The sequence below is a fragment of the Myxocyprinus asiaticus genome, chromosome 15 (assembly GCF_019703515.2).
Source record: "Myxocyprinus asiaticus isolate MX2 ecotype Aquarium Trade chromosome 15, UBuf_Myxa_2, whole genome shotgun sequence".
In the NCBI taxonomy this organism is placed as follows: Eukaryota; Metazoa; Chordata; class Actinopteri; order Cypriniformes; family Catostomidae; genus Myxocyprinus; species Myxocyprinus asiaticus.
In genome coordinates this window covers 35629922-35654411 of record NC_059358.1, presented here as the reverse complement: position 1 = coordinate 35654411, position 24490 = coordinate 35629922, and the positions used below count along the sequence as shown (strand labels likewise).

The following is a 24490-nucleotide window of genomic DNA, read 5'->3' as shown; positions in this document are numbered from 1 at the left end:
ACGCTGTCAGATTACAAATCACATGTAAAGTCATAGAAATTCAAAATGGGTCAGAAGGTGTGTGAAACCTGAAAGGAGATGTCATATTAATTTATTATAGCTTACACGGAGTAACAATACATGTTTCATTTCCTAACAGTTATATTTTCACCTCTGCATTTACACACAAACCTCAGCTTACATGTCTCGTGTTGTTTTTTTTAGGATCCTAGGTAAAGTTTCTTTGGTCTTGTTCTTCTCTTGGTGTTATATGGTTTGTGAATGTCTTCTCGTGCAGGTTCTAGATTGGATTGAGAATCATGGTGAGGCATTCCTCAGTAAGCACACAGGGGTGGGGAAGTCTCTGCACAGGGCTCGAGCACTGCAGAAACGGCATGAGGACTTTGAAGAAGTGGCTCAGGTAAGGTGGAAGAGTCACTTGGCTACTTGGCATCACTTTGGCTCTGCCCATCTGTCTATATACTGTCCACTAGCCACAGTCAAAACTAGCCAGTCAAGCTGAGGAATTTGGCAAATGCTGTCTTTTTATTTCTTCCATGTTTAAATTTTTTAGGTGAACTGTTCCCTGAACTTACTCTTTACTCCACTTGACTGCACTCCTCTATTTGTTAACTAACACGGGCATATGACCACACTATTTTTGCATTTCTCTCAGAACACCTACACCAACGCTGACAAACTCCTGGAGGCGGCAGAGCAGCTAGCACAGACGGGCGAGTGTGACCCTGAGGAGATCTACCAGGCCGCCCACCAGCTGGAGGACCGCATCCAGGACTTCGTTAGACGAGTTGAGCAACGCAAAGTCCTGCTCGACATGTCAGTGGCCTTCCACTCTCACAGCAAAGAGGTAAGACTGTGGTTAGCACATGTGCTCCAGAAGTGTTGACCTGGGGTGCTCATGCAAATGATGCAGGTTCGATTCTGGCTTGCATTTTGCCTTAAAATACCCTTTCTCTCTGCCCAATAATTTTCTGTCCCCTTTCTACTGCCTCTGTCAATGAAAAGTGTCAAAAGGCCTAAAATGAATAAGTAAATGATCTAGTTGCCAGTTGTCTAGCTGCCATTTTCACATGATACTGTGCTTCTTACTGGACATATTAGCCATTAACGTTTTGGGGCCCTCAGATATTTACCATTCATGTGCTTTTAAATTCAGAACTCACTCATCCTGGTCCATCTACATTCCTTAAACAGTGAATGATAATGAGTAGACAATGTGTACAGGATTCATGCCATGCTTAATGCAAGCAAACAATGCTCTCTTTAATGTCTCCATATGGCGCAATGTTTGCCATCTGCTATCAGAGTCAGGCTGGGTTACACAGACATCTCTGTTTCTAAGAGTGTGTTTTATAAAGGCTAAGTTTTGAAAAAGGGGTTAAAGGCTTGAGTTTGTGAAGAAAGAGACAAGTAGAGAAAGGTGGAGGTGGAAAAAGACAATGGGGAGGTGTGGAACGGGGCCATGGCAGAAAAGACCATATTTGACATGCCCAAATAGGCAGATGGCTAATCCTGTGAGCCCACACAAGTAATAACAGCACCAGGAGTTTGATGGCAGTCGAAGTCCATCTGCCTGTTTGCCATGTTATGTTTCTGCATTTTTATACAGTGGTCCCAAAAAGTAGACTTATAAATGTAAATGTCAAAATGTCAGTGCATCAGATAAAAAAAACAAATGATAAAACCAATTTGCATTTATTTTAAAGAAAGATAGCACAAGCACTCTTTTTCAAGCAGAACATTTCAGAAAAAAGAAGTTTGTTCAGTTTTATAGGTGCACTCAGTAACTTTTTGCTCGTGTCATCTTGGACTTACAGTGACATCTAGTGGTGTGGATGGTGCATCATTAAAAATCAATAGTTTTCAGTTATAGATGCCACTGTTGAAATTCACTAATCACAGTCGGTCATGATTAATTTAATCCATGAGTCAAAGTGTCCAATAACAAGACGGTTACTAGATTAAGTGAGTAGTATTCAGCTGGTCATGTGATTCTAAAATGGCAGCCCCCATGAGGGCGCCCCTCCCCATGTTGAATAAAACAGATTTTATAAGGTTACTGATATGACTGAAGTCTTCATCTCATGTGAGTGATCATGATTTTATACGTTTCAAAATTACACTTCATTTCTTTAGGAGTAAAACTTTTTTTAATGGGGAAAAGAATGCTGAGTGCACCTTTAAATGATAAAACAATATATATATACTGTTCAAAATTAAGACAAAGTACATGGAACCTTTTGGTTGTCAATCATTAGTGGAACATGTCCATAGGTAATGTGATGAAAAAAAGATTTTTGGGGGCCACTGTATGTGTAATTAGCACAAATGTTTGAAATAATTTGTCTAACATGCACCCTGTGCAGTCAGTGGACTTCTAGATTGTAATCAAATTCATTGAAAATCTGATTTTGTTAATTCTACAAAATGTAAATCTAACGCAAAATGAAAATCTAAGTAGTTCACTGATTGGTTCAAAAATGGTCAAGTCTGTAATCTGATTGGCTGGTGATTATGTCATTCTTCTGCAGCTGTGGACGTGGTTGGAGGAGCTTCAGAAGGAGCTTTTGGATGATGTTTATGCTGAGTCAGTGGAGGCCGTGCAGGAGCTCATCAAACGCTTCGGTCAGCAGCAGCAAACCACCCTACAGGTCACTGTCAACGTCATAAAAGAAGGGGAGGATCTTATCCAGCAGCTCAGGTACTGGTCAGTCATTCAGAGTGCTTAATTTCAGTGGAAAGTCATGATGCTTGTGGTCATGAGAATGCTAACAGACACACATGTTGGTGCGGCTATCCTTATGAGACATAATGATTTTTATACTGTACGAACTGTAGATTCTATTCCTTAACCCTACCCCTAAACCTAACCCTCACAAAAAACTTTCAGCATTTTTACATTTTCAATAAAACATTGTTTAGTGTGTTTTTTAAGTGATTTAAATTATGGGGACACTAGAAATGTCCTCATAAACCACATTTATAGCATAATAGCTTTGTAATTACCAGTTTGTAACCTAAAACAATTGTCCTCGTAAACTACACACACACACAAGCAAATACATATGCACATCAATTTTAATGGTGGGCACATTCAATTGAGGTCTGTTGTACACTCTCACTGCACAAATGCCATACCGCCACCTCTTGGCACCTGTTTGTGAGATTATTGAGCCCCGATGGGAAGCTGTTTTACTTGTGGGGTCGAGAGAGAGAGAGCAACCAGAGACTATTTAGCAGAGATGGGCCACTTCTATTAAAATGAATGGGGGAAATTGGAATGCTCAACAGTCAACAGAAGTAGAAAGGATGTCCCACCTTACAGGTAAAAGAACCTTTCAGAAACAGACAACTAAAACAGATAGACTTGTTAAAAAACAAGTTTTTAGAGCAACTTAAAGGTATAGTTCACCCAAATATGAAAATTCTCTCATTATTTACTCACCCTCATGATATCCCAAGTGTGTATGACTTTCTTTCTTCACTAGAACACATTTTAATAAAATATCTTAGCTCAGTAAGTCCTTAAAATGCAGGTGGGTGGTGATCTGATTTTTTAAGCTCCACAAATCACAGACAGTCAGCATAAATGTCATCCATACAAATCCAGCAGTTAAATTAATGACTTCTAAAGCGACACAATCGCTTTTGGTGTGAAAAAGATCAATATTTAAGAACTTTTTTTGAACTCTAAATAATGCTTTTGGACAGGAGTGGTACGAGCGTGTGATGTAATCGCATTGGCATTTGAAACACGCAAGAACTGACTCAGGTGCAACCCACCCAGAAGAGCAGCGCTGTTTTCAAGTGTGAAGGAGGAACGCTGTACAGAAGCTTTGTTGGTTTTGGTTTAGTTTTTAGTTTTTATCTGTTTCTTTACTCACAATGGTGCATTTGTGTGCTCATCCTGGACGTCTTAACTGAGAGAATAACATGAAATTACGTCCGTATCATGGCAGTGGTAACACGTCACACGAGAGACCGTGTGATCTCTACCCTCTCATAAAGCTTACCGGAAGCATTGATTTAGTGTTAAAAAGTACTTAAATATTGATATTTTTTGCACCAAAGCAATCATGTCGCTTTAGAAGGCATTTATTTAACCGGTGGAGTCGTATCGATGACGCTTATGCAGACTTTCTGTGATTTTTGGAGCTTCAAAAATCAGATCACCATCCACTTGCATTTTAAGGACCAACTGAGCTGAGATATTTTTCTAATTAATGAGCATTTTGGTGGCCCATTTGAATGTTCCTTTAATTTAAAACTATGGGATGTTTCTGATTTTTGATTGTCCACTGTGCGAAAACCGTAAGTCTGTTCAGTTAGAAAATGGAAAACACACTATTCTGGAACAGTCTGAAGGTCCGTGCTGAGTTTGGTGGATGTAATTTGAAAGCTCTGTGAGGAGTTATTGATAGAAATTTTGGTCTTGGTATAGGGATTTTGAAAAATCCCTAAAGAATCTTTGTAGAATAACAGTATTTTGGCTTTGTCAAGCCAAGATAATGATTTTTATTTTATTTTTTAACACTACCCTTGTCTGCTGTTCGCTGGGTTTCCATCCAATTTTTTTGCATTTAAGTGCAATTCTAAAAATTCAACCAAAGAAAATGGGAATCATTGCATGTTTCTATCCACTTTGTCATGAGCATTATCTTAGGGAGCCCTTCTTGTCATGACAGAGCAGCTGAATGACTTCCTTGCTTCAACAAGAGTGGTATTTGCAGTATTGAGCAATTGTACCTTGTTTTATTAAATGCTGCCTGGAGACACCACAGAATGAGTGTAATATCTTAATATAATAAGGGCTGTGATGACTGCTATGCCCATACGCTGCCAGTCTTTGTATACCTGGGAACGCCTTCTCAGAAAAATGTTCTGGAGGATTGTGAGGACCCACTTTAATGACTTGCTGTGGGTTAAACACTTCCGAATGTCAAGGGCTATGTTTGAAGAATTGTTAGCCAAGGTCGGACCTTTTAGTGGGCCAGTCACAACAAGCTAATGCACACCCACAACATGTGCACAAATGGTCAAAACACCATCACCTAAATGGTTTCCATCAACTTAATGTGCATTTTAACTAATGAAAAATGCTAGAAAATCCACCTCTGGGAGTTTATGTGCAAAAAGCTTTCCATTCTGGCTTTAAGTGCAAATTCAAAATTCATATGGAAACCCAACAATTGGTTGAACAAACATACAGAAGTTCTGCCCTACACTCACGCCATTGGTATAAGCAATGTTGCTGACAAACAAACAAATTCTATAATGTCTCTCAGCACCTCCACTGCTCACATTCTCACTCTCTCTGTCACTTCTAATATTCAGTTTCTGTGTCTACAGGGACTACACAGTCTGTAGTAATGAGAAACTCCAGACCAATACACACACAGATGTGTGCAATACATCTATTTAAATGTACTAATTCTACTCTCTTCAGGTCCCAAAACAATTTTAGAGCACAAATTGATACCATCCATTTTTATGCACACATACACGCTACTACAGTCACTCACACAACACTTAACTCATCCCCTAACCTGCAGAGACTAAGTTAACTCTAGTCTCGCTCCATAATAATTTTATTGTGTATGTAAACAACATTCTGCTGCAAATGATGTCTCTCATACTCACTCACACTTTTGTCTATTCTTTCTAATGGCAGAGACTCGGCAATCTCCAGCAATAAGACTCCTCATAACAGCTCTATGGCTCACATCGAGAGCATGCTGCAGCAGCTGGACGAGGCTCAGGCTCAGATGGAGGAACTGTTTAAGGAACGCAAGATCAAACTAGAGCTCTTCCTCCAGCTCAGGATCTTTGAACGAGATGCCATTGATGTGAGTACACATCTGTCTGTCTATCTATCTGTCTGTCTGTCTGTCTGTCTATCTGTCATTTTTCCTTTCTATCCATCCATCCTTTTCAAACTACCCAAGTATTCAGACTACATCAGTCCGAAATAACCTTCAAATTTAAAGGTGTTGCCAGCATTCATAGTTTGTCTTCACATTTATATTTTTCATTTATTTTGTAGTTTAACACCTAAAACTAGGTGTTCAAATCCCTAAACCCAAAGTATGAAAAATAATCGTGCCTTAGCAAACACCACAAAATATTACAAATAAAGGGTTCTGTAGGAATGCTGGAGGAATTGTCACATGAAATTCCCAGCACATACACAACTTTGTATTTGTGTTCTATAGAGCCCGACCAATATGGGATTTTTGAGACTGATACCGATTTTAGAGAGGGAAAATTCACAGATTACCGATATGGTGGCCGATATATTTAATTTTTGAGCTGGAATAAAAACAGACCTTTTCTATGTGGATTTTTCACAGATTTTGCACCAATATGACTATGCAAAGGTACTCAGAAGGCTGATTTCTTAAACAAATATTTTTATCAAAGAATATTTGACGTTATTATTATACATTGTCAACAAATTCTAGAAGTGAACACTGAGAAAATAAAGAATAAATAAAAATACAATAAATAGCTTAATAAACTTCAGTACTGTTTAGTATCAGTCAAATACTGACCATTAAAATAAAGAATAAATAAAAATACAATAAATAGCTAAATAAACATCAGTACTGTTTAGTATCAGTCAAATGCTGACCATTTAAATAAAGAATAAATAAAAATACAATATATAGCTAAATGAACATCAGTAGTACTGTTTAGTATCAGTCAAATGCTGACTATATTAATACTGCCGAGTCAAGATAAACAGATAAGCAGTGGTGTTACACTGTATTCTGCTATACAAGTTCAGGGGAAACTTTCAACGGTGGAAAACCAGACTTTTAAATATTACATTTTATAAATGCAATGACTGGAATTGTTCGGTTGAAGGGGGTAACAAACTGTGAATCCTGAACAAAACAGTTTGGTGAATACATGTTCACTCATTAGCTTCCACTCAGCTGACAACAATAGCCTAGTTTCCATCCACTTTTCACGCTATTTTGTTATCAAAAAAGTGAAAATGCGTAAAGATTTTTTTGCGAAATTTGCCATCTTCTGCCTGTTTCCATTCAAATGGCCTTTTATCGATAAAAATGGTGTGCGTGATGACGTCATGCCTAAAAAAACACTTTGTCACATAAGTTTTGGTTTATCGCAAAAGAAATCTGCCCTTAAGCTGTTTCTATACAGAAATGTGTGTTTATCGCTAATAAACAGATGTCCCTAATTTTTTACCTCCGAAGTTTTGGTAAAATGGGGAAAGTATTGAGACAATTCATTGAAATTAGCCAGCTTACTGTCATTTTAATTTCACAAATAAAAGCAATCATAAGAGGAGGAATTGCAATCAAAAGGGAGCAGTTCCCCTTCTGATAGGACTGTAATACTGGTCCTGATGTTGCGCCTATCGCAGGTTGCCACCGGTTCCGGTCTTAGAATAAGGACCATCCATTGATGTGTATATGCTGTGTGTACAGCTATTAAAGAAAAACTGATGCAATGTAATATCAGGGTTTACATATGATACATTCCTGATATTCAGTAGGCTATTTTGAGCAATCATCTAATCTAAAGCATCGCCATCACAACTGCATTATGTCCCGCATATTTGTACAGCAACTTTTAACGACCAACTGAACTTGATTATCATCTCAAATTAATTTTAGCGTCATAATGCTATTTACATTTTCTGAAGAAGCTCAGCAAATGCAATCCGAGGTAAAGAGGGTTAGATTTAAAATATTTAAAAGTTTTAAAATGTTTAAAAGCTGGTTTTCTGAAAGTGAACTCATTGGACAAATAGTTCTGATAGTTTATAGTCTTGAAGTGTAGAAAGTGTCATTCAGCCGACTTTATTCGTCTACAGAACAGGGTACGGCTAATTTAAGTTTGTGTAAAGAAAAAGGCATATATTTTTTTCGTTTGGTAATTTATTTAATTTAATACAGGGAATTTTGCCAGCATTTTTTCAAAAGTATATACAATAATTTTATAGAATTGGGCTGTATGTTAATGTTCCAAAAAAGCACACTGAAGCTTTTCTTCTAGTATTGTGTATTTATTTTTAATTTAAAACATCTTTGTGCACAGAAATGATATGTTTTTTTGTATTGTGGGCTAATCCCGTGACTGCCGTCTATTATTTTGAATGGTGTGTAAAAGTAACTTTAATAAATAAACGGATGTCTACCGCAATGAAATTAATCACAAACAGTGGCCATTCATTTGTTCTCCGTGCACTTGTCGATGTGCATGATATGAGATATTTGTGTTGGCACTCCTGGAAGTGTCATGTTTGCAGTGATTGGATCTTTATGCCGTTCAGATCAATCCATAATCACGTACAATAAATTGGCTTTCAAGGATCCTATACCTTGTCGTCATGATTAACACAGGCTAACGATTGGGGTAAATTCTGTTATGGGACACTACATTTTTGCATTAATGTCAATTTTCTCGACAAAAAGTGTTTCCAAACCAGTTTTTCGTGACATTTTACGTATCGACATAGAGTTTACGCGCTAGAATTAAACAGAAAAATATTATGTCGACACCTGTGAAATTTTAGCGATAATTTGCGTTTCCATCATCTTTATTTTGATGCGCTAAAACATTTTCGCCAAAAATCCTTGGATGGAAACATAGTTACTGAAAGTAGCTACGTGATTAGCTAGTTAGCTATAAGCTCGTTGTCATGGAGAGTACAAGACGGACGTTGTTTATTTTACTTTCCAGCATTGTGTCTCACCATCTACATAACAACATAGCATGAAATTAACACTCATCAGACACAATCCACCACCGCACCATTGTCTGCTGAGCTGCAAAAAGATGCTCTGATGATTACCTTTCAATCTGCTACATTACAGACTGCACTGACAAACTATAGCTGGCTAACAGCAAACAGATGTGATAAACATGAGTGACATGGTTGTCAGGGACAGGGTTAATGTTATATTAGTTATATTGAAAAGGGAAAATGATGGGGTCATTGTTTATTAAGTTTCCAGTATGTATTTCACAAACTAGTTAACTTACCGAGACACCGCTTAACTCCGCCCTGTCTGCAGAGCCACCGTCAGCTCAGAGTCAGCTCTGTAAACAATGGAGTTGGAGTGCACTCTGCTGGACAAACTACGCTATGACACCAATTCTAAAGCATTGTTTTCTGCATTATATGTTCTGAAAAAAGGTTTTCATATCGGCGCATATCGGTAAAATATACGCCGATACCGATATATCGGTGAAAGGCTAATATTGGCCGATAATATCGTGCCCGGCCGATATATCGGTCGGGCACTAGTGTTCAACGAGTTTAATGAACACGCTCTTCTCAAACTTGAGTCTAGATCTCTATTTAGATGGTGACTAATCCATTGGCTCAAGGCTTTGAGACTGAGCTTGTAGCTTTCACTCAGATCTCTCATAGCCAATAGTTTCTCCAGTGTTACACTGACTTTAAAGTGAACAGGTTGTTCATCACAGGTAGAAGGATACGTCCCATGTGTTGTCTCTTCTATCTTTCTTATATGTCCTTGATCTGTTCAAAAGAACCAGGGGCTAAAAGATGACAACAATTGATTTAATCTGAGAGATGCAGTCTGTGTAATGAGTCACAGAGGGTTGTGACTCTGGATGTGTGAATATGAGTCATACTTTTGTCAAAAGGGTGTTTAAGAAACCAACAGCCTTGCCAAATCAAGTTCATGTTCACAGTTCTTGAGGACTGGTACTAAAGCCCTTAAAAGCCCCATGAAATCAAAATTGGAGATTTGTGCTTTTGGCCCATGGGTCTGTTCCAAATCCTAGTGAGCTGTCTCCGGAGGCAGCATTTTAAGATCACTGGCACGCTCCTGATACGAAGGCTGTTTGAAAAGGTATCTTAATTATGCTCCCTCCTAAGATATAGAAAAAAGCATCATATGTATCCTTCCCTGTTTAGGCTTTCCCAGAATGCCTTGTGATAAGCTCGGTGGAAAAATAAATCCAAGGGTGTTTATGAAGCGAGATAAATTTTGATTTTAAATGTACGTATAATCCATTCAGTACTGTAAAGTATTGGTTAAAATAGTTTCAAATAATCTAAACTATAAAAACTATTTTACCCAAAATATGTTTTATGTTTATTTATGCGTATTAAGAGTATTGCGTCATTGCTCTCGCGTCACCTATATTGAAATCAGTTGTGAGTCAAGTCTCCTCTGTGCTGCGCGTGAGGAGCGCTATTTGAATGATGCCTAAAGTGGCTGTCTATGTACAGTGTTCCAAATCACTCTCTTTTGAGGCTCCAGTTCAGTTAGGATGCTGCCATTGAGGACAGCTGCCTATGTCGGCAGGAAACAGCAAGGCAGCTGCTAGGTTTTGGAACAGAATCCTAGTTTGTCATCAATATGCCATTGTACTCCTAAAAGTTGTCAAAATGAACCTTTAACAGATAAAGTCCCTTTAAAGGCAAGTCAGTCCGTAGGTCATCTTGGGAACGCTTCCAGGCAGCTATTTTCTTTGGATACAAGCGGCGTGAAAGTGCAGCTCCTATCTACTTGAATGGGAAAAGACCAAAATCTCCTAAACAGTTGATCAAGATTACGATCAAAGAACATTTCAAATCAGTAGTAAAATCTGACAACAGTAAATAAAATATGTGCTTTTTTAGCTCAGATCATGCTAAAAAACACTATTTGACAGGCTGGTCCAGCTAATCCGCATGTGCGTTCTAAAGTTGACTGACAGGCGATGTCTGATTCTAAAAGGTGATTTTTACCTGTAAGGGGGACTTCCTTTTCTACATTTGCCATATTGTTCCAATTTCTCCCATTCATTATAATACAAATGCTCTGTCTTGTGTTAAATAGTCTCCGCAGATGTGCACATTTTAAATTAATAGTATTTATCTCAAGGAAAACAGACTAAAATGTTGATAACGCATCTTGTACTTCTGAGTGAGTCCACTATTTTGTTCAGTGTCCCCAGTGTAATAACACATACTTCTAACTAGCAATTGCATGTAGCAAATCATGGTTCACAGCTAAACTAAAACCTATTGGCTGTTTTCCTTGTTTTAAAAGGCAACTTAAAACTGCATTTGCCAAATCTATTTAACTTTCATAATGTCATGAATCGTTGACAATAATATCAGGATTGTGTATTAACAGTGGCGGGCCGTGCATTTAAAGTGTACACCTTCAGTGTGATTCATGCCATTAAGAAAACACAGTTTCACAATGAATAAGACACCATATGCCGTTGGGCATCATACATTATGTTGCAGCTAACTAATAATACCAACTGACATTTTAAAAACTCGTCCACGCATGAAAGCCAGAACTTGAAAGGACACTTAATGCTCAAACAAGCCTAATTTTAACTGCAGCATGACTGTTTTTTTTAAATGAACGTCTCCCGAACAGACATTCAAAAATCATAATTTTTCATATGAATCTTCCAAGGAGGTCTGTAATACCTGGAAAAATCTATCTAATAATATTTGTGATTTAAATGTTGCTTGCAATAAATTTGTTTCGTCAGGGTACACGGTTATGCTGCGTTCCATTCAAGTTGGATGTGGGATATTCCTACTTGATATCTCCGACCATAAATGCATTCCATTCCCCGATATTCGGAAGTGCAACGCTCCCGTTAGCTTAGCAGGGGTTTGACTCTCATTAGAGATGTCTCCTAGCAACCCAACTGATAAACAATGCTGCAGCGCTAGCATTTGTGCTTCAGGTGTACGATTATCAAAAGAGATTATAATGTTTTTTACACCTTTTTCTGTTAAACAAGATTTAATATCATGTAATGTGGAAACGAACTCATTTATCGATATTACTTAATAAAGTGAATGTTTATCACTTACTTTGTATATCCCCCTGAGTGTCGACATTTTTGTGTGACATCATGCCCCTGCATCTCGGAGAAATCGGTGTAGAGAATTTCTGCATGAGCCTACAAGTTGTAATTCTGACTTCAAGATGCATTCCATTGCACTTTTCCTAGTAGGAAAAGGACTTTCTGAGTTGAATGGAACGCAGCACTACTTTTCAAAACTTGATCCGACACTGAATGCTCAAGCAGCCTAATTTACATTTAGAAAACTCCTGATGTTGCTATAACAATGCAAAAAGCACTTACCAGATTTCTTGAAGTGAAAATCAGTCCTCCTTTCCTGTTTAATAAATTAAGCAATCTCACGGTCATGCAGAACATCTCATGTTTGTAAATCCATAAGGATCGCTTTCTCAATGGTGATGTGGCAGTGACAGCCGACTTGTCAGCAAGATCTCGCGCTTTTCGCTCATGAACTACGTACATCACTTAAAGCGTGATTGCGTCACTCAAGGCCACATAGAAGGCCTCGACCGGGACATATCCTAAAGATCACACCCACCAAGAACAAATAAATCAATCTGATTGGCTGAAGAATCTGACAATCTGAATTTAGTTGCCCATTCATTTGCACTGTTGAGGGATTCTGAAGAAATTCTGAAGGCCTGATGGGGTGGAGCTCAGACTCATGCGCTGCTTCGGATTCGGGCATGCGATTTGTGAAACGGTTGTCACACTTTGCTTGTAAGCATCAAGGAATAAATTCTGACTGGATAAACTTTTTGTTTTTCTCTATTTGTTTGTAGATTAATTAAGAGTGGGAAGTGATTAAAAATACATAGGCAAAAAGGTGATTGAGAATGAAAGGATGAAAAATATTTATTTATTTGGCATGTTAGGCCAGCAGAGAAGGCTTTGCTGGCCCCGAGAAATTGCCACAGTGTATTAAAGTAAACATGATTTCATGTTGAATTTTAAATGAGTTGCAAGCTCCACTTCCTCTGCAGAACGCCTGTCATGCCTTGCGATTGACCTCTGGTGGCTGTTATATTAGCTGAATGTTTTGTTCAGTGGAAACCCTATATGAAGTAATCAGAGTCTGCAAAAAGGGCCAGCTCTTTTGTAGTAGAAGTGATATCTCTCTCTGCAACATAATCCAATACAGATCAAGGGGTGTCACATTCCATGGGGAGTTTTTGAGGGTGCTCACGTTCCACTGATAATTTACTGATAGTCAGACAAGCTAAAAATGTGAAGACCTTGTTTATTTTTAAGGAGCATGTACTGTCAGTATTGATATGGTTTCCCAAAACCATGCACAGACAGTATCGGTGGATTTACAAGTACAATGTGTTTCCAACATCATATGTGAGGTAGTTGTACTGTTAGCAGTATTACTCAGAGAAGGGCGGGTTAGCTCCATCAGTCAGGCCAATGGGGCGCCACAGGGCACAACAGTGGGTGTGTGATTTCCCAAGCACTCCTTTCACACTTCAGAGAAAGCGGTTGTGTTCTGTCCTTATTCACCCTCAACTCAGGACAGCTGGGACAAAGATGGTCATGAACATTCGGGAACGAAGAGTTGTAAAGCAGACAGCAGTGCAGAGTGAGTGCTTTAGACTTTTGACAGGTCACTTCAGAGGTTTATTTGTTAAAATCATGCTTTTCAACTTTACCTGTCGCTCTACCAATGGTAAATGTCATGTTTTGAACAATTAAAAGACACTTTTTGCTTTTATGATGGGCTTACTGAGGAACCGTTGACAGTTGTTAGAGTTCTTGCAGGAACTGAATAGGTCTTAGCGGTTCTCTGGTGGGGAATCTGAGGAACCCCAAATGGTTCCTCGAGTATCTTTCAGTTTTACAGTGTGAAGTCCTGTTTTTTTTGTCATCTGTAGTGTTTTTGTGATTTTGTAATTCAAGCAAGGGTGTTCAGGCTTTAATAGGTGCTTTGTGTGGCGCCCTGTTAGTAGTGTGGATGTTTGCACATGTTTTGGCTACTGAACAGTTGACAAAGTGCTTGATCTCTGGTTCATGTTGCACCTAGTTTTACCCTTTTGTTGTCAGGACAACTCTTTAATCACTTTTACCTGCATGTTCAAAAGATGGTGGTGAACTGCTTCATATGCAGGTTATTCTATGAATATTTTGAGAAGGAGTTACTGTACTGAAGTTGCCTTTTGGAATGCATTGTGAGAAGACCATATCAGCATGTTTTCCGTACACAATCACAGACTCACTCCAGCTGTACAGACAACAAGCCACATTCAGGCTTGCTTGATACCAGCAACAGTACAAGAAGAGGACTTGTGTAAAAACAATCAAATAAAAATCTGTAGGCCAATGATAGGCTTGTTCAGTAATATGGATATGAATAAAACATTGACTTCTAAAGCCACTTCTTGTTTTGTATTATCAATGTTTTATTTGTCTGCCACAATAATGTAATGCTTTTTGATTATATGAATTATTATACATATAATATTACTTTATATTTATAATTATTTAATTATTATACATTTAATCATTTTTATTTAAGGCCTTTCTCAGCAAATATTTATATATGCAATTCATTTTGAATTTCATTTAATTAATTTGATTAAAAATTTTAATCGGTTTACAGCCTTACTTAAAATATAGAACATTATATTTTAAGATGTACACCAATTTTTCATTAAAGGAATAGTTCACTGAAAAATGTCATAATTTACTCACACTCATGTCAATTCAAACCCATATGACTTTCTTTCTTATGCCTTTCTTATTTTTATATGCACTGACATTAGTATTCCCGCGAGAATTTGCGTCATTTTTAGCGCTAAACAATACAAGTTCTCGAATGACCGTGCAAGCTACTGTGAATAAGCTTCTCTCATAACTGTCATGAACGCACAAGGACATCAATAATTTTTTTTTCTCAAAAGTTGCCTAAATTTCTCGTTGTTTCTTACCAAAATCTATCATATGCCTTTTGAAGACTTGGAGTATGATGCATGAGCTGCACAAACTTTTAAGCTTTAACCTCTTGAGACCCGAGCGTGACTGCTGTGTGCAGTTTCCATTTCCCTTTTTGATTTCTAACTAGTAGCCCATAATAATATATATATATATTTTTTTTTTTTTTTTTTTTTTTTGAAGAGCAGGTAGTTTTCCTAAAAAACAAAAAAAGATGTCCTCATACAGGGACAGCAGGACTATGTTGTGAAATATTAAATAATACCTATCAATAGAAAGTAAGGTTATATCAAATTATTTATTATGTTTCCAGGAGTGTTTATTCATGTTTTTGAGATGTCACAGACATTATAACTGATTTTCTGTAAAGCTGCTTTAGAACAATGTGTATTGGGAAGAGCACAAATAAAAAACTATACAAATAAAAATTATTTGACTTAATTATTCATTTGATTTTACTTTTATGTTACTATGTTTTTTTTTTTGTTTTTTTTTTACTTTGACAATCTCAATGTTCTCTCTTTGCACTGTCAAACAAACAAGTGATAGCCAGTGCTGCAGCATCTTACCAGTCAGAAATTAGCATTATTATTTCGATTCAAAGTAATGGCCAGCATCATCCAATCGCTGCCAACTATGTTAAAATAAAATTTACATAATCTGTAGCCTGAAACTGAACTTTGTACTTATGCACTTAAGTGGATGACTTAACCTCCAGTCTGCTGTCTGTCTGCACTGGTCTCAGAACAGTTCGAAATGCACCTTATTTTCGTCCTAACTCCCTACAAAGCCTCTGAAAGCCCAAAATGACAGCCCAAAGTGTCCTGAACTGAGATCAGTCAGTTTAAATGAAATGAAATTATGCATAGCTTATAGCGAAGACAAAACATAATGTATGCGCTTGAGGACACAGGGTCACATGAGGTTAAAGTGAGTTACTATCAGCTGCCATCGTATTGAAATAAAAATGGAAAATGTCTTTCTTTGTGTTCTGCATAAGAAAGAAAGTCATAAAGGTTTTAAACCACATGAAAATTATGATTTAAAATATGAATTTTACATTTTGGGTGAACTATTCCTCTAATAGCTGTTATTAGCAAGGAGTGTCAATGGAAGAATCTGTTTTGCTCTTGTATTTCCACACAGTGGTGGAAATAAACAAAGTTTACAACCCTTTTCTGCTTACTGGTATCTTAAACACAGACAAAGGGAGTGGTCTTGTTTTATCATTTGTATTTCATTTAGATCAATTTGGAGCTGTCATGATGTTGTTGTGTGTACCTGTATGTGTTGTGTAGGTAATCTCAGACCTGGAGTCATGGAATGAGGAGCTCTTACAGCAGATGAATGAGTTTGACACTGAAGATCTGACGTTGGCTGAGCAGAGACTGCAGCATCACGCGGATAAAGCTCTCACCATGAACAACCTCACCTTCCACGTCATACACCAGGGACAGGAGCTGCTGCAGTACGTCACAGAGGTGCAGGCCTCAGGTAAGTGCACTCGCACTTTATACAAGAATGAGAGGGTCTACAGAAACATAGTTCCAGACATAGAACCTCAGTTATAGCATGTTTTTTTGGAAATGGTACTACAGTAATGTCATGGCTTTTGAACGTGGTGCTACAGTAAACTCGTGGTTTTTGGACATGGTACCAAATTAGTAAAAAAAAAAAAAAAAAAGTGTTTTGTTTTTTGGACACGTTACCACAGTAATGTCATAAAAAAAAAAAAAAATCTGTCTTTTTTTTTTTTTTTTTTTTTACATGGAACCACAGTAATATTATGTTTTTATTTTATTTTTATTGTTTTTACATTGTACTCAAGTAATGCCATATTTCTTTGGACATGGGACTACATTAAAATAATGTTTTTGTTTTAGACATTGTAATAAAGGTTAAGGATGGGAAAGGAGGAGGCAGGAACTGGACGAATCATCAAAATAATATTTAATGAAAACAAAAAAACACAAAATACGCGTTCCACCGCATTTGTCCTTCTCCTCGGCTGATTAGACCAACTACGCACGCCCGGCCCCGCCCTCCTCCTTGTCACACTCCTCCCTCCTTTTTCCTCAGGAACCCCCGGCATGACGTACATCTCCCACCCTCCTACTGGCTGCGCCTGCCGGCAGGCTTTTCCCCGCCTCTCTAGGGCTGGGGTGGGGGACGAGGGGAGGGAAAAACAAAAACAAAAAAGAGGAGAGGGAAAGGGCAAGGTGGAGCGACAGTGACAGAGAGAGAGAGGAGTGAGAGGAAAAAAAACTTGCTCGCCGGTTTCCCAGACACGCCATCGCCTGGTCCTCGATCACTCCTCCACCCTCTAGCGCGTAACAGTCCTCCGACCCCTGGCAGATGGAATGTCCTTCTGCATTTTGGCGGCCGGTAGGGAACTCCTCCGCCCCTGGCAGCGGCTCCACCGCTCCATGTGGCCGGCAGCGAGCCCCTCCTCCCCTCGCAGACGGCGGTCATTCCTCCGTGTCCAGGCAGTCGGCAGCAACCCCTCCGTCCCCCGGCGGATAGCCGCGGCTGCTCCTTTGAGTGGATGGCAGTGGCGAGGACTCCACAACAGCGCATCCCTCCTCCTTCCTGGGTTTCGACACCAATGTAACAAAGGTTAAGGATGGGAAAGGAGGAGGCGGGAACCTGACGAACTATCAAAATAATGTTTAATGAAAACAAAAAGACACAAAACACAAACACACATAGCAGATGCATGTGGCTCTCTCTCTCCCGAACTGCCGCGTTCCACCGCATTTATCCCTCTCCCCAGCTGATTAGCCCAATTGGGGGCAGGGCATGCGTAGTCACAGCCCGGCCCCGCCCTGTACAATTTAAATTCCATTCTGCATTAACATGGCAATCATTCATTACTCATTACCATCTACTACTAAGTACAACTGTACCATGGTATTGCCTCGTTTTTGCACACAGTGACATACTCTTATAGCACATCACTGAAGTACAGGTGACAGTGTGTGCATGGACACACACGCTCAGGACACACACACTCAGATCTGTTGCAGACCTGATCCTTAATGTGTGTTAACATGTGGATGCCATCTTTATGTGTGTGAATGCTTTTATTGTGAGCTGATGTACATTTGAGATCTTTGCATGAGCCACAGAGGAACAGAGTGTGTTTGTGCGATGCTTTAGTAAGCCAACCTTTGCGGTCACTAGATCACTGTAGTGAGGCATCAGGGATGAGTTTGTGTGTTTGTGTGTGTGTGTGTGTGTGTGTGTTAGTTCACAGCAGGCTTAAGGGAGGAGGAGTGGCCACAGCTAAATGCTAAACTCTAAAGCCAAACACAGTAGACCCATGCAGACACACGGCAGCCTGCCCTCCTCTCCCCCCAACCCGGCACTGTAATCCTATAGACTCACACCACCTAGTAAAATCACTGGAAACACACACACACACACATAGCACACACAGCCTGCAGAGAGCAAAACAAATCCTCATTTCACTACTGGGCATCTGTGAAGGCACATATACAAACGCAAAGCTGGAGCACACACAAAGCTTTAGCCCAATGCAACTCTGGGCTACAGGTGTCAAATGTGAGTATGTTTGTGTGTGTGTGTGTGTGTGTGTGTGGGGTGGGGGGGGGGGGCAGGTTTAAGTGGTTTACGAGGACTTTTTTTTGGTTACAAACTGGTAATTACAAGGGTATTATGCTCTAAATGTGGTTTATGAGGACATTTCTAGTGTCCCCATAATTTAAATTGCTTAAAAAACATACTAAATGATGTTTTATTGAAAATGTAAAAATGCAGAAAGTTTTTTGTAAGGGTTACGTTTAGGGGCAGGGTTAGGGGATAGAATCTATAGTTCGTACAGTATAAAAATCATTATGTCTATGGAGAGTCCTCATAATGATAGCTGCACCAACATGTGTGTGTGTGTGTGTATGTGTGTGTGTGTGTGTGTGTGTGTGTGTGTGTGTGTGTGTTTGTGTGTGTGTGTGTGTGTGTGTTGGTGGGTTTGGGTGGTTAATTTTTTTTTTTTAGTTTACAAACTGGTAATTACAATGGTATTATGCTATAAATGTGGTTTATGAGGACATTTCTAGTGTCCCCATAATTCAAATCACTTAAAAAAAACATACTAAACTATGTTTTATTGAAAATGTAAAAATGCAGAAAGTTTTTTGTGAGGGTTAGGTTTAGGGTTAGGGTTAGGGGATAGAATCAATAGTTTGTACAGTACAAAAATCATTATGTCTATGGAGAGTCCTCATAATGATAGCTGCACCAACATGTGTGTGTGCGTGCGTGTGCGTGTGTGTGTGTGATGGTATACATGTGTATGCTAAGAATGCTTAAACCCAGGTAGCTTCTGGACAAGTTGGTTTTGTTATAGATCAGTTATATTTTGTGTTGTTGATTAAGCTTAGTGCTCCATTTGGTTCTTTTGTTGTTGTTTTTTTAATGTGATTTAAGCAAATGTCATGCTACTCTATTTGCATGTTAGACTTTCAAGACAAAATGTAATGAAATCAAAATTGACCCATTTTACTTTCTTAAAAAATGTCCCTGTTTTTGTTGTGCATGATTCATCAGTGCGTGTTATTCTAAAGGCAAACATTTTTTTTCATTTCCAACAATATCACTGCCAACAATCCATGATCCTATCAAATCTGAACACGTACATTTGTGTTATGCATGTTTTAACTTCAATTAAGTTAAAATAAAGTCTGTCTAGAACATGTGTGCGTCATATGTCACCCCCAAATCAAAAGAAAAAATCATATTACTTTACATTACAGGTGTGTTACTTTTGAATTTGTTTTTAATTCTCATTGTTTTCAGTGATGATTCTCATAAGATTTTCATTACTGTAATAAGGTAATAAAAAGTTTATGTCTGGGAACAAATACTTTTTAATTATAACTAGCATAATATAAAGACAATAGAGCAAATACTCTCACGAGGTGTAAATATTTGACAATTTAAATAATGTAATTTTTTCACATTACTGTAATGAGAATTGGGTGGAAGATCGTGCTTAACTGTCATAAAAGTAATGGCACAATGTGACATAAACAGTATGTCCTAAAATAGGCTTTAGTTTCTGTATTTTAAGTATAATTTCTTAATGGTTTGTTTTTGGGGTGAAATATGACCCAAATGTGTTCTTGACAGATTGTTGAATGTGCCAACAAAACCCTTTATGACAAAAGCTAGATTATGTTTTATTTTTTTGGTGGAGATTATTCACACCCTTGTGTTACACCTATCTCTACTGTATATGTCTGACTTTTTGTTTCCAGGTGTGGAGTTGTTGTGTGATCGTGATGTTGACATGGCGACGCGGGTGCAGGACCTGCTGGATTTCCTGCATGAGAAACAGCAGGAGCTGGACGCAGCTGCAGAGCAGCACAGACGGCACCTGGAGCAGTGCGTACAGCTGCGGCACCTACAGGCCGAGGTCAAACAGGTAAAATGAACACCCACACACCCCAGTCTATCTGATCGTCCATCCATCCATCTTTCAATTGCAGGTTTAAATTCTACTTCAGGTCCGCTCCACTGCCATTGTGCCCTTGAAAAAGGCATTAAACCAACATTTAACCAACCAGTCAGCAGAATATGGTAGTTAGTAAGTCATTAAAGTACAGTACTAAGGTGTTGTTGATTTCTCACTGTGGAGGCTGTTTCAAGCTTTCATCTCACCCTTTATTGCAATTACAACAGTGGCTCTGAAACGCCCACTCTTTCAAACTCTAATACACCTGAGCAAAACAACCAGACACTTTCAACATCATGTTTATAGGTGTCATGCTTAATTAAGCAATAGAGATCAGGTGGAATTTCCTTCTCTGTCTGTACTTGAGCAATGACTCAGGAGTAGTGAATGCCGGCTAAACTGAACCTGAACGTCGGACATGACGCTGTACAGAAATGCCTCTGACGCCTTGGTACATATATTTGATATTACACTGTCTCATAATTGTAATATAATTACAGTAACAACGATAATTAAGTTTGTAATATTTTGAGGTTACGTCAACAGGTGGTGCCTTTGCTTTCAGCAAGCAAACAGTGCATGAATGCTCCAAACAGCTATTAAAATGGACAACTTTCCTAACACTTTACCATAAGAGAGTTGAAGTTAAATGTATGCAGTAGTTAACATGAACTAACAATGAACAATAACAGCATTTATAATCTTTGTTAATGTTTATTTCTGCATTATTTCATTTTATTACACATACGTAATTGCTACAGACTAGTCCATTTTCAACATTAAAATTTGAATATGTAAACATTGGTTAATGTATTATGAACTAACAATAGCATTTCATTTTATGACACATTTCTATCAAATTGAATTACAAATATTTAAACAATGAACATTATTATAAATTAAGAAAAAAGTGAAGTATTTAAGCTTTTAAAAAAAATAAAAGTTTAGATTACTAAAAAATAAACTGAAATATAATTTTGAGTGTTCGTTTATTTCTAAATTAAGATTTACCAACATTAAAAAAATGATATACAAAAATGTTAGTGGAATGATAGCTAGTGAATTATCTAATGTTAACATTTAGAACTTTGTTGAAAAGTGTTGTCATAACTTTTTATATTGACAATCATTACATTATAAAATGCTTATTAGATTTATGTTGTTGTTGTTGTTGTTGTTTTATTTTATTTCAATGTCCTTTAAATTAACAACTCATCTGTTAAGCATTATATAATGTTTAAAAATAACTTATTAATGCAAAGTATTATAAAGTGTTGCCATTATTGTAATACTGAGTGAGGTTTAGGTTCTCAGACTACATGTAGGAGCTGATGGGAAACAGGGCTGTTTTACAGTGCTGGGCTTGAAATGTGGAGGAGAAACTAGGCCAGGAGCAGCAGCTGCTAATCTCATTTTATCCTTTCATTTATTTGTTTATTTTAGTATTTATATATTTATTTTTGTTCGGACTGCTCTAGGGGAAAGAATGATTAGAGATGTCCAGAAGCCGGGATGCCGTTTGGTTTAAGGCCTGACGTGGACACAGGTTTTTTTTTGTTTTGTTTTTTTTTAGTGGTTGTGCAGTCAGGGTTTTGAATTTACTGCTTATCATTACAAGACAAAATGTGTGTGTGTGCCAGTGTTATTATTGTCAATGAAAACTAAATGAAAACCTTTTTGTTAACTGAAATAAAAACCTTACATCATTGAAAAAAACCAAAATATTGAATTGAACTAAAATGCATTTTCTTTTTTCTTTCTTTTTTTCTTCATTTTATCCCCTTTTCTCCTAATTTGGAATGCCCAATTCCCACTACTTAGTAGGTCCTCGTGGTGGCGCGGTTACTCACCTCAATCCGGGTGGCGGAGGACAAATCTCAGTTGCCTCCGCTTCTGAGACCGTCAATCCGCGCATCTTATCACGTGACTCGTCGTGCATGACACCGCGGAGACTCACAGCATCTGGAGGCTCATGCTATTCTCCGCGATCCACGCACAAATTACCACGCGTCCCATTGAGAGCGAGAACCACTAATCGCGACCATGAGGAGGTTACCTCATGTGACTCTATCCTCCCTAGCAACCTGGCCAATTTGGTTGCTTAGGAGACCTGGCTGGAGTCACTCAGCACACCCTGGAATTGAACTCGTGACTCCAGGGGTGGTAACTACCCAGGCCCCACTAAAATGCATTTTCATGACTCCAAAACTAATTAAGATAAAATAAAAATGATCACAGATTAGTTTCGGTTTAGTTGTTGATACACAATATACAGTACGTTATTATAAAATGTAAAACCTTTACAGCCTGCTTTTATTAAACATGAAAATGCCATTAGTTAATGATAACTCTGGCTCTGAGAAATTTAACAACGTTAAAAATATTATAAATGATCAGTTCATCTGATCATCACTAAAGTGGTAAAATAAAAACTAAAGATACTGAAAATCTGAAACTAGAAAACACTGAATAAACCAACCTAGTTTCATAGAATGAACATTACTATAACTCCATTTTGACTACAAACTGAGTTTTGCGTGCCGTGTTCTACGTTTCTCCGCAGTTTCCTGGTAAAATTAACACAAGAGGCGCCTGTGTTTTATTCACTTTCACACAAATCACGAATACAGTGGCTGATTATGACTTTATTAACACTTATTGTTCGCACTGTTACTCACACACTGCTATGTTATGATATCAAAACACTTACTATAACGCATCATTTGAAAAAGGATACATTTTAACTCTTGTATTATAGACTAACCATCATTTACACACTTATTCCAAAGTGATAAGCTTGTGCGGCAGCTCACCTGATAGAGTGTTGGACTTTTGACTTGGAAGACTGTGGTTCGAGCCCAGCCAAGCACGCAAGGTGATATGTGAGACCAAAGTGTCACAAAAGCAACACAAGATGACGTGGATTTTCCTTTTAGAAAATGTGCTTTTTATATTCCATTTCTTTTGAGGACCCTCTCGGTTTGGTTTGGTTTAGGTGTTGGTTCAGGTTAACGATGTCTGTATCATTTACCTCACATTTGCATTTATGACACTATCGGTTATATTTGAGTGTTGTTTAAAGGGATAGTTCACCCAAAAATAAACATTCTCTCATCATTTACACACCCTTTCTTTCTTTCTTTCTTTCTTTCTTTCTTCTGCTGAACACAAACGAAGATACAGTATTTAAAAGAATATCTCAGCTCTGTTGGTCCTCACAATGCAAGAGAATGGGTATCGAAATTTTGAAGCTCCAAAAGGCAAATAAGTGTATTAGATACAGTAAGACTCCAGTGGTTAAATCCATAACTTCAGAAGCAGTATGAGAGCTAACAGATCAATATTTAAGTCCTTTTTTACTATCAATCTCCACTTTCACTTTCACATTCTTATTCTTTTATTTTTGGCGATTCCCATTCTTCGTGCATATCGCCACCTATTGGGCAGGGAGGCACATTTTACTCATTAAAACTTCCATCTAACATTCACCTTAAAAACCTCGTCTGGTTACAACACAATTTCACTCGCTGGACATTTCAATGGAAAACTGCTGTGAAACGTGTAATAATGCCCGTACTTTTGTTTTGCAAAAATGTCACCACGGTAACATAATTTTTATGAGATCAGGCTGGAATAAATTAAAACAAATAAAAACACAGTCATAGACAGGGTTCCCATGCGTCCCAGAATTCCTGGAATTTTGCAATGCAGTTTCCAGTCAGGGGAATGTCATGGAAAATTAGAAATATACCTAAATGTCTTGGAAAATAATTATTTGTCCTGGAAAATATTTTGGTATAATAAAACTGTTTGACTGTGTTGCTAACAAGGTTTATGTTACATGTACAAAAACATGGTAATTATCGGGACTCGAAATAGAAGTCAATACACAAATTCGTATCGTTTTGTCACTGCTGGCGACTGCGCATTGTGAAACAACATCAACGGTGAACTATCATGAACGAATCCCTGTCACATACATTCTCTGCTCATCTGCTTTCATCTCTGCTTTGCTCCATTGAAATAGTTTAAGTATTGACATAGTACAAAATACACATTTTTTCTATTGTGTTAACCAAAAAATATTTAAATTATACATTTAGACAACGATGATGGTCAGACCACTGATTTTTTTTAAATTTTTTATTATTAATTCGCAATCTGAGTTGGTTGCATGGTGATTCGGCCTTAATACCTGGGGATGTGAATACATTTTTAAACATGGATAGATTCATGGAATCCAGTCATAAAAAGGGC

The 24490-nt window shown here is 38.0% G+C and overlaps 2 protein-coding genes across 7 annotated transcripts in view; one reads left to right on the top strand and one right to left on the bottom strand.

Moving 5' to 3' along the window:
• Positions 1-24490, bottom strand: part of LOC127452718 (C-C chemokine receptor type 4-like) — a 218248-nt gene that overhangs the window by 87652 nt on the left and 106106 nt on the right. The gene's annotated exons all lie outside the window — the stretch shown is intronic.
• Positions 1-24490, top strand: part of LOC127452713 (triple functional domain protein-like) — a 226143-nt gene that overhangs the window by 134315 nt on the left and 67338 nt on the right. For all 6 annotated transcript variants that reach the window (XM_051718338.1, XM_051718337.1, XM_051718336.1 and 3 more), the window contains 6 exons: positions 278-400; positions 656-847; positions 2532-2701; positions 5672-5846; positions 16059-16254; positions 20037-20203. In XM_051718338.1, coding sequence (XP_051574298.1) covers positions 278-400; positions 656-847; positions 2532-2701; positions 5672-5846; positions 16059-16254; positions 20037-20203 — 1023 coding nt within the window. The remainder of the gene's footprint in view (positions 1-277; positions 401-655; positions 848-2531; positions 2702-5671; positions 5847-16058; positions 16255-20036; positions 20204-24490) is intronic.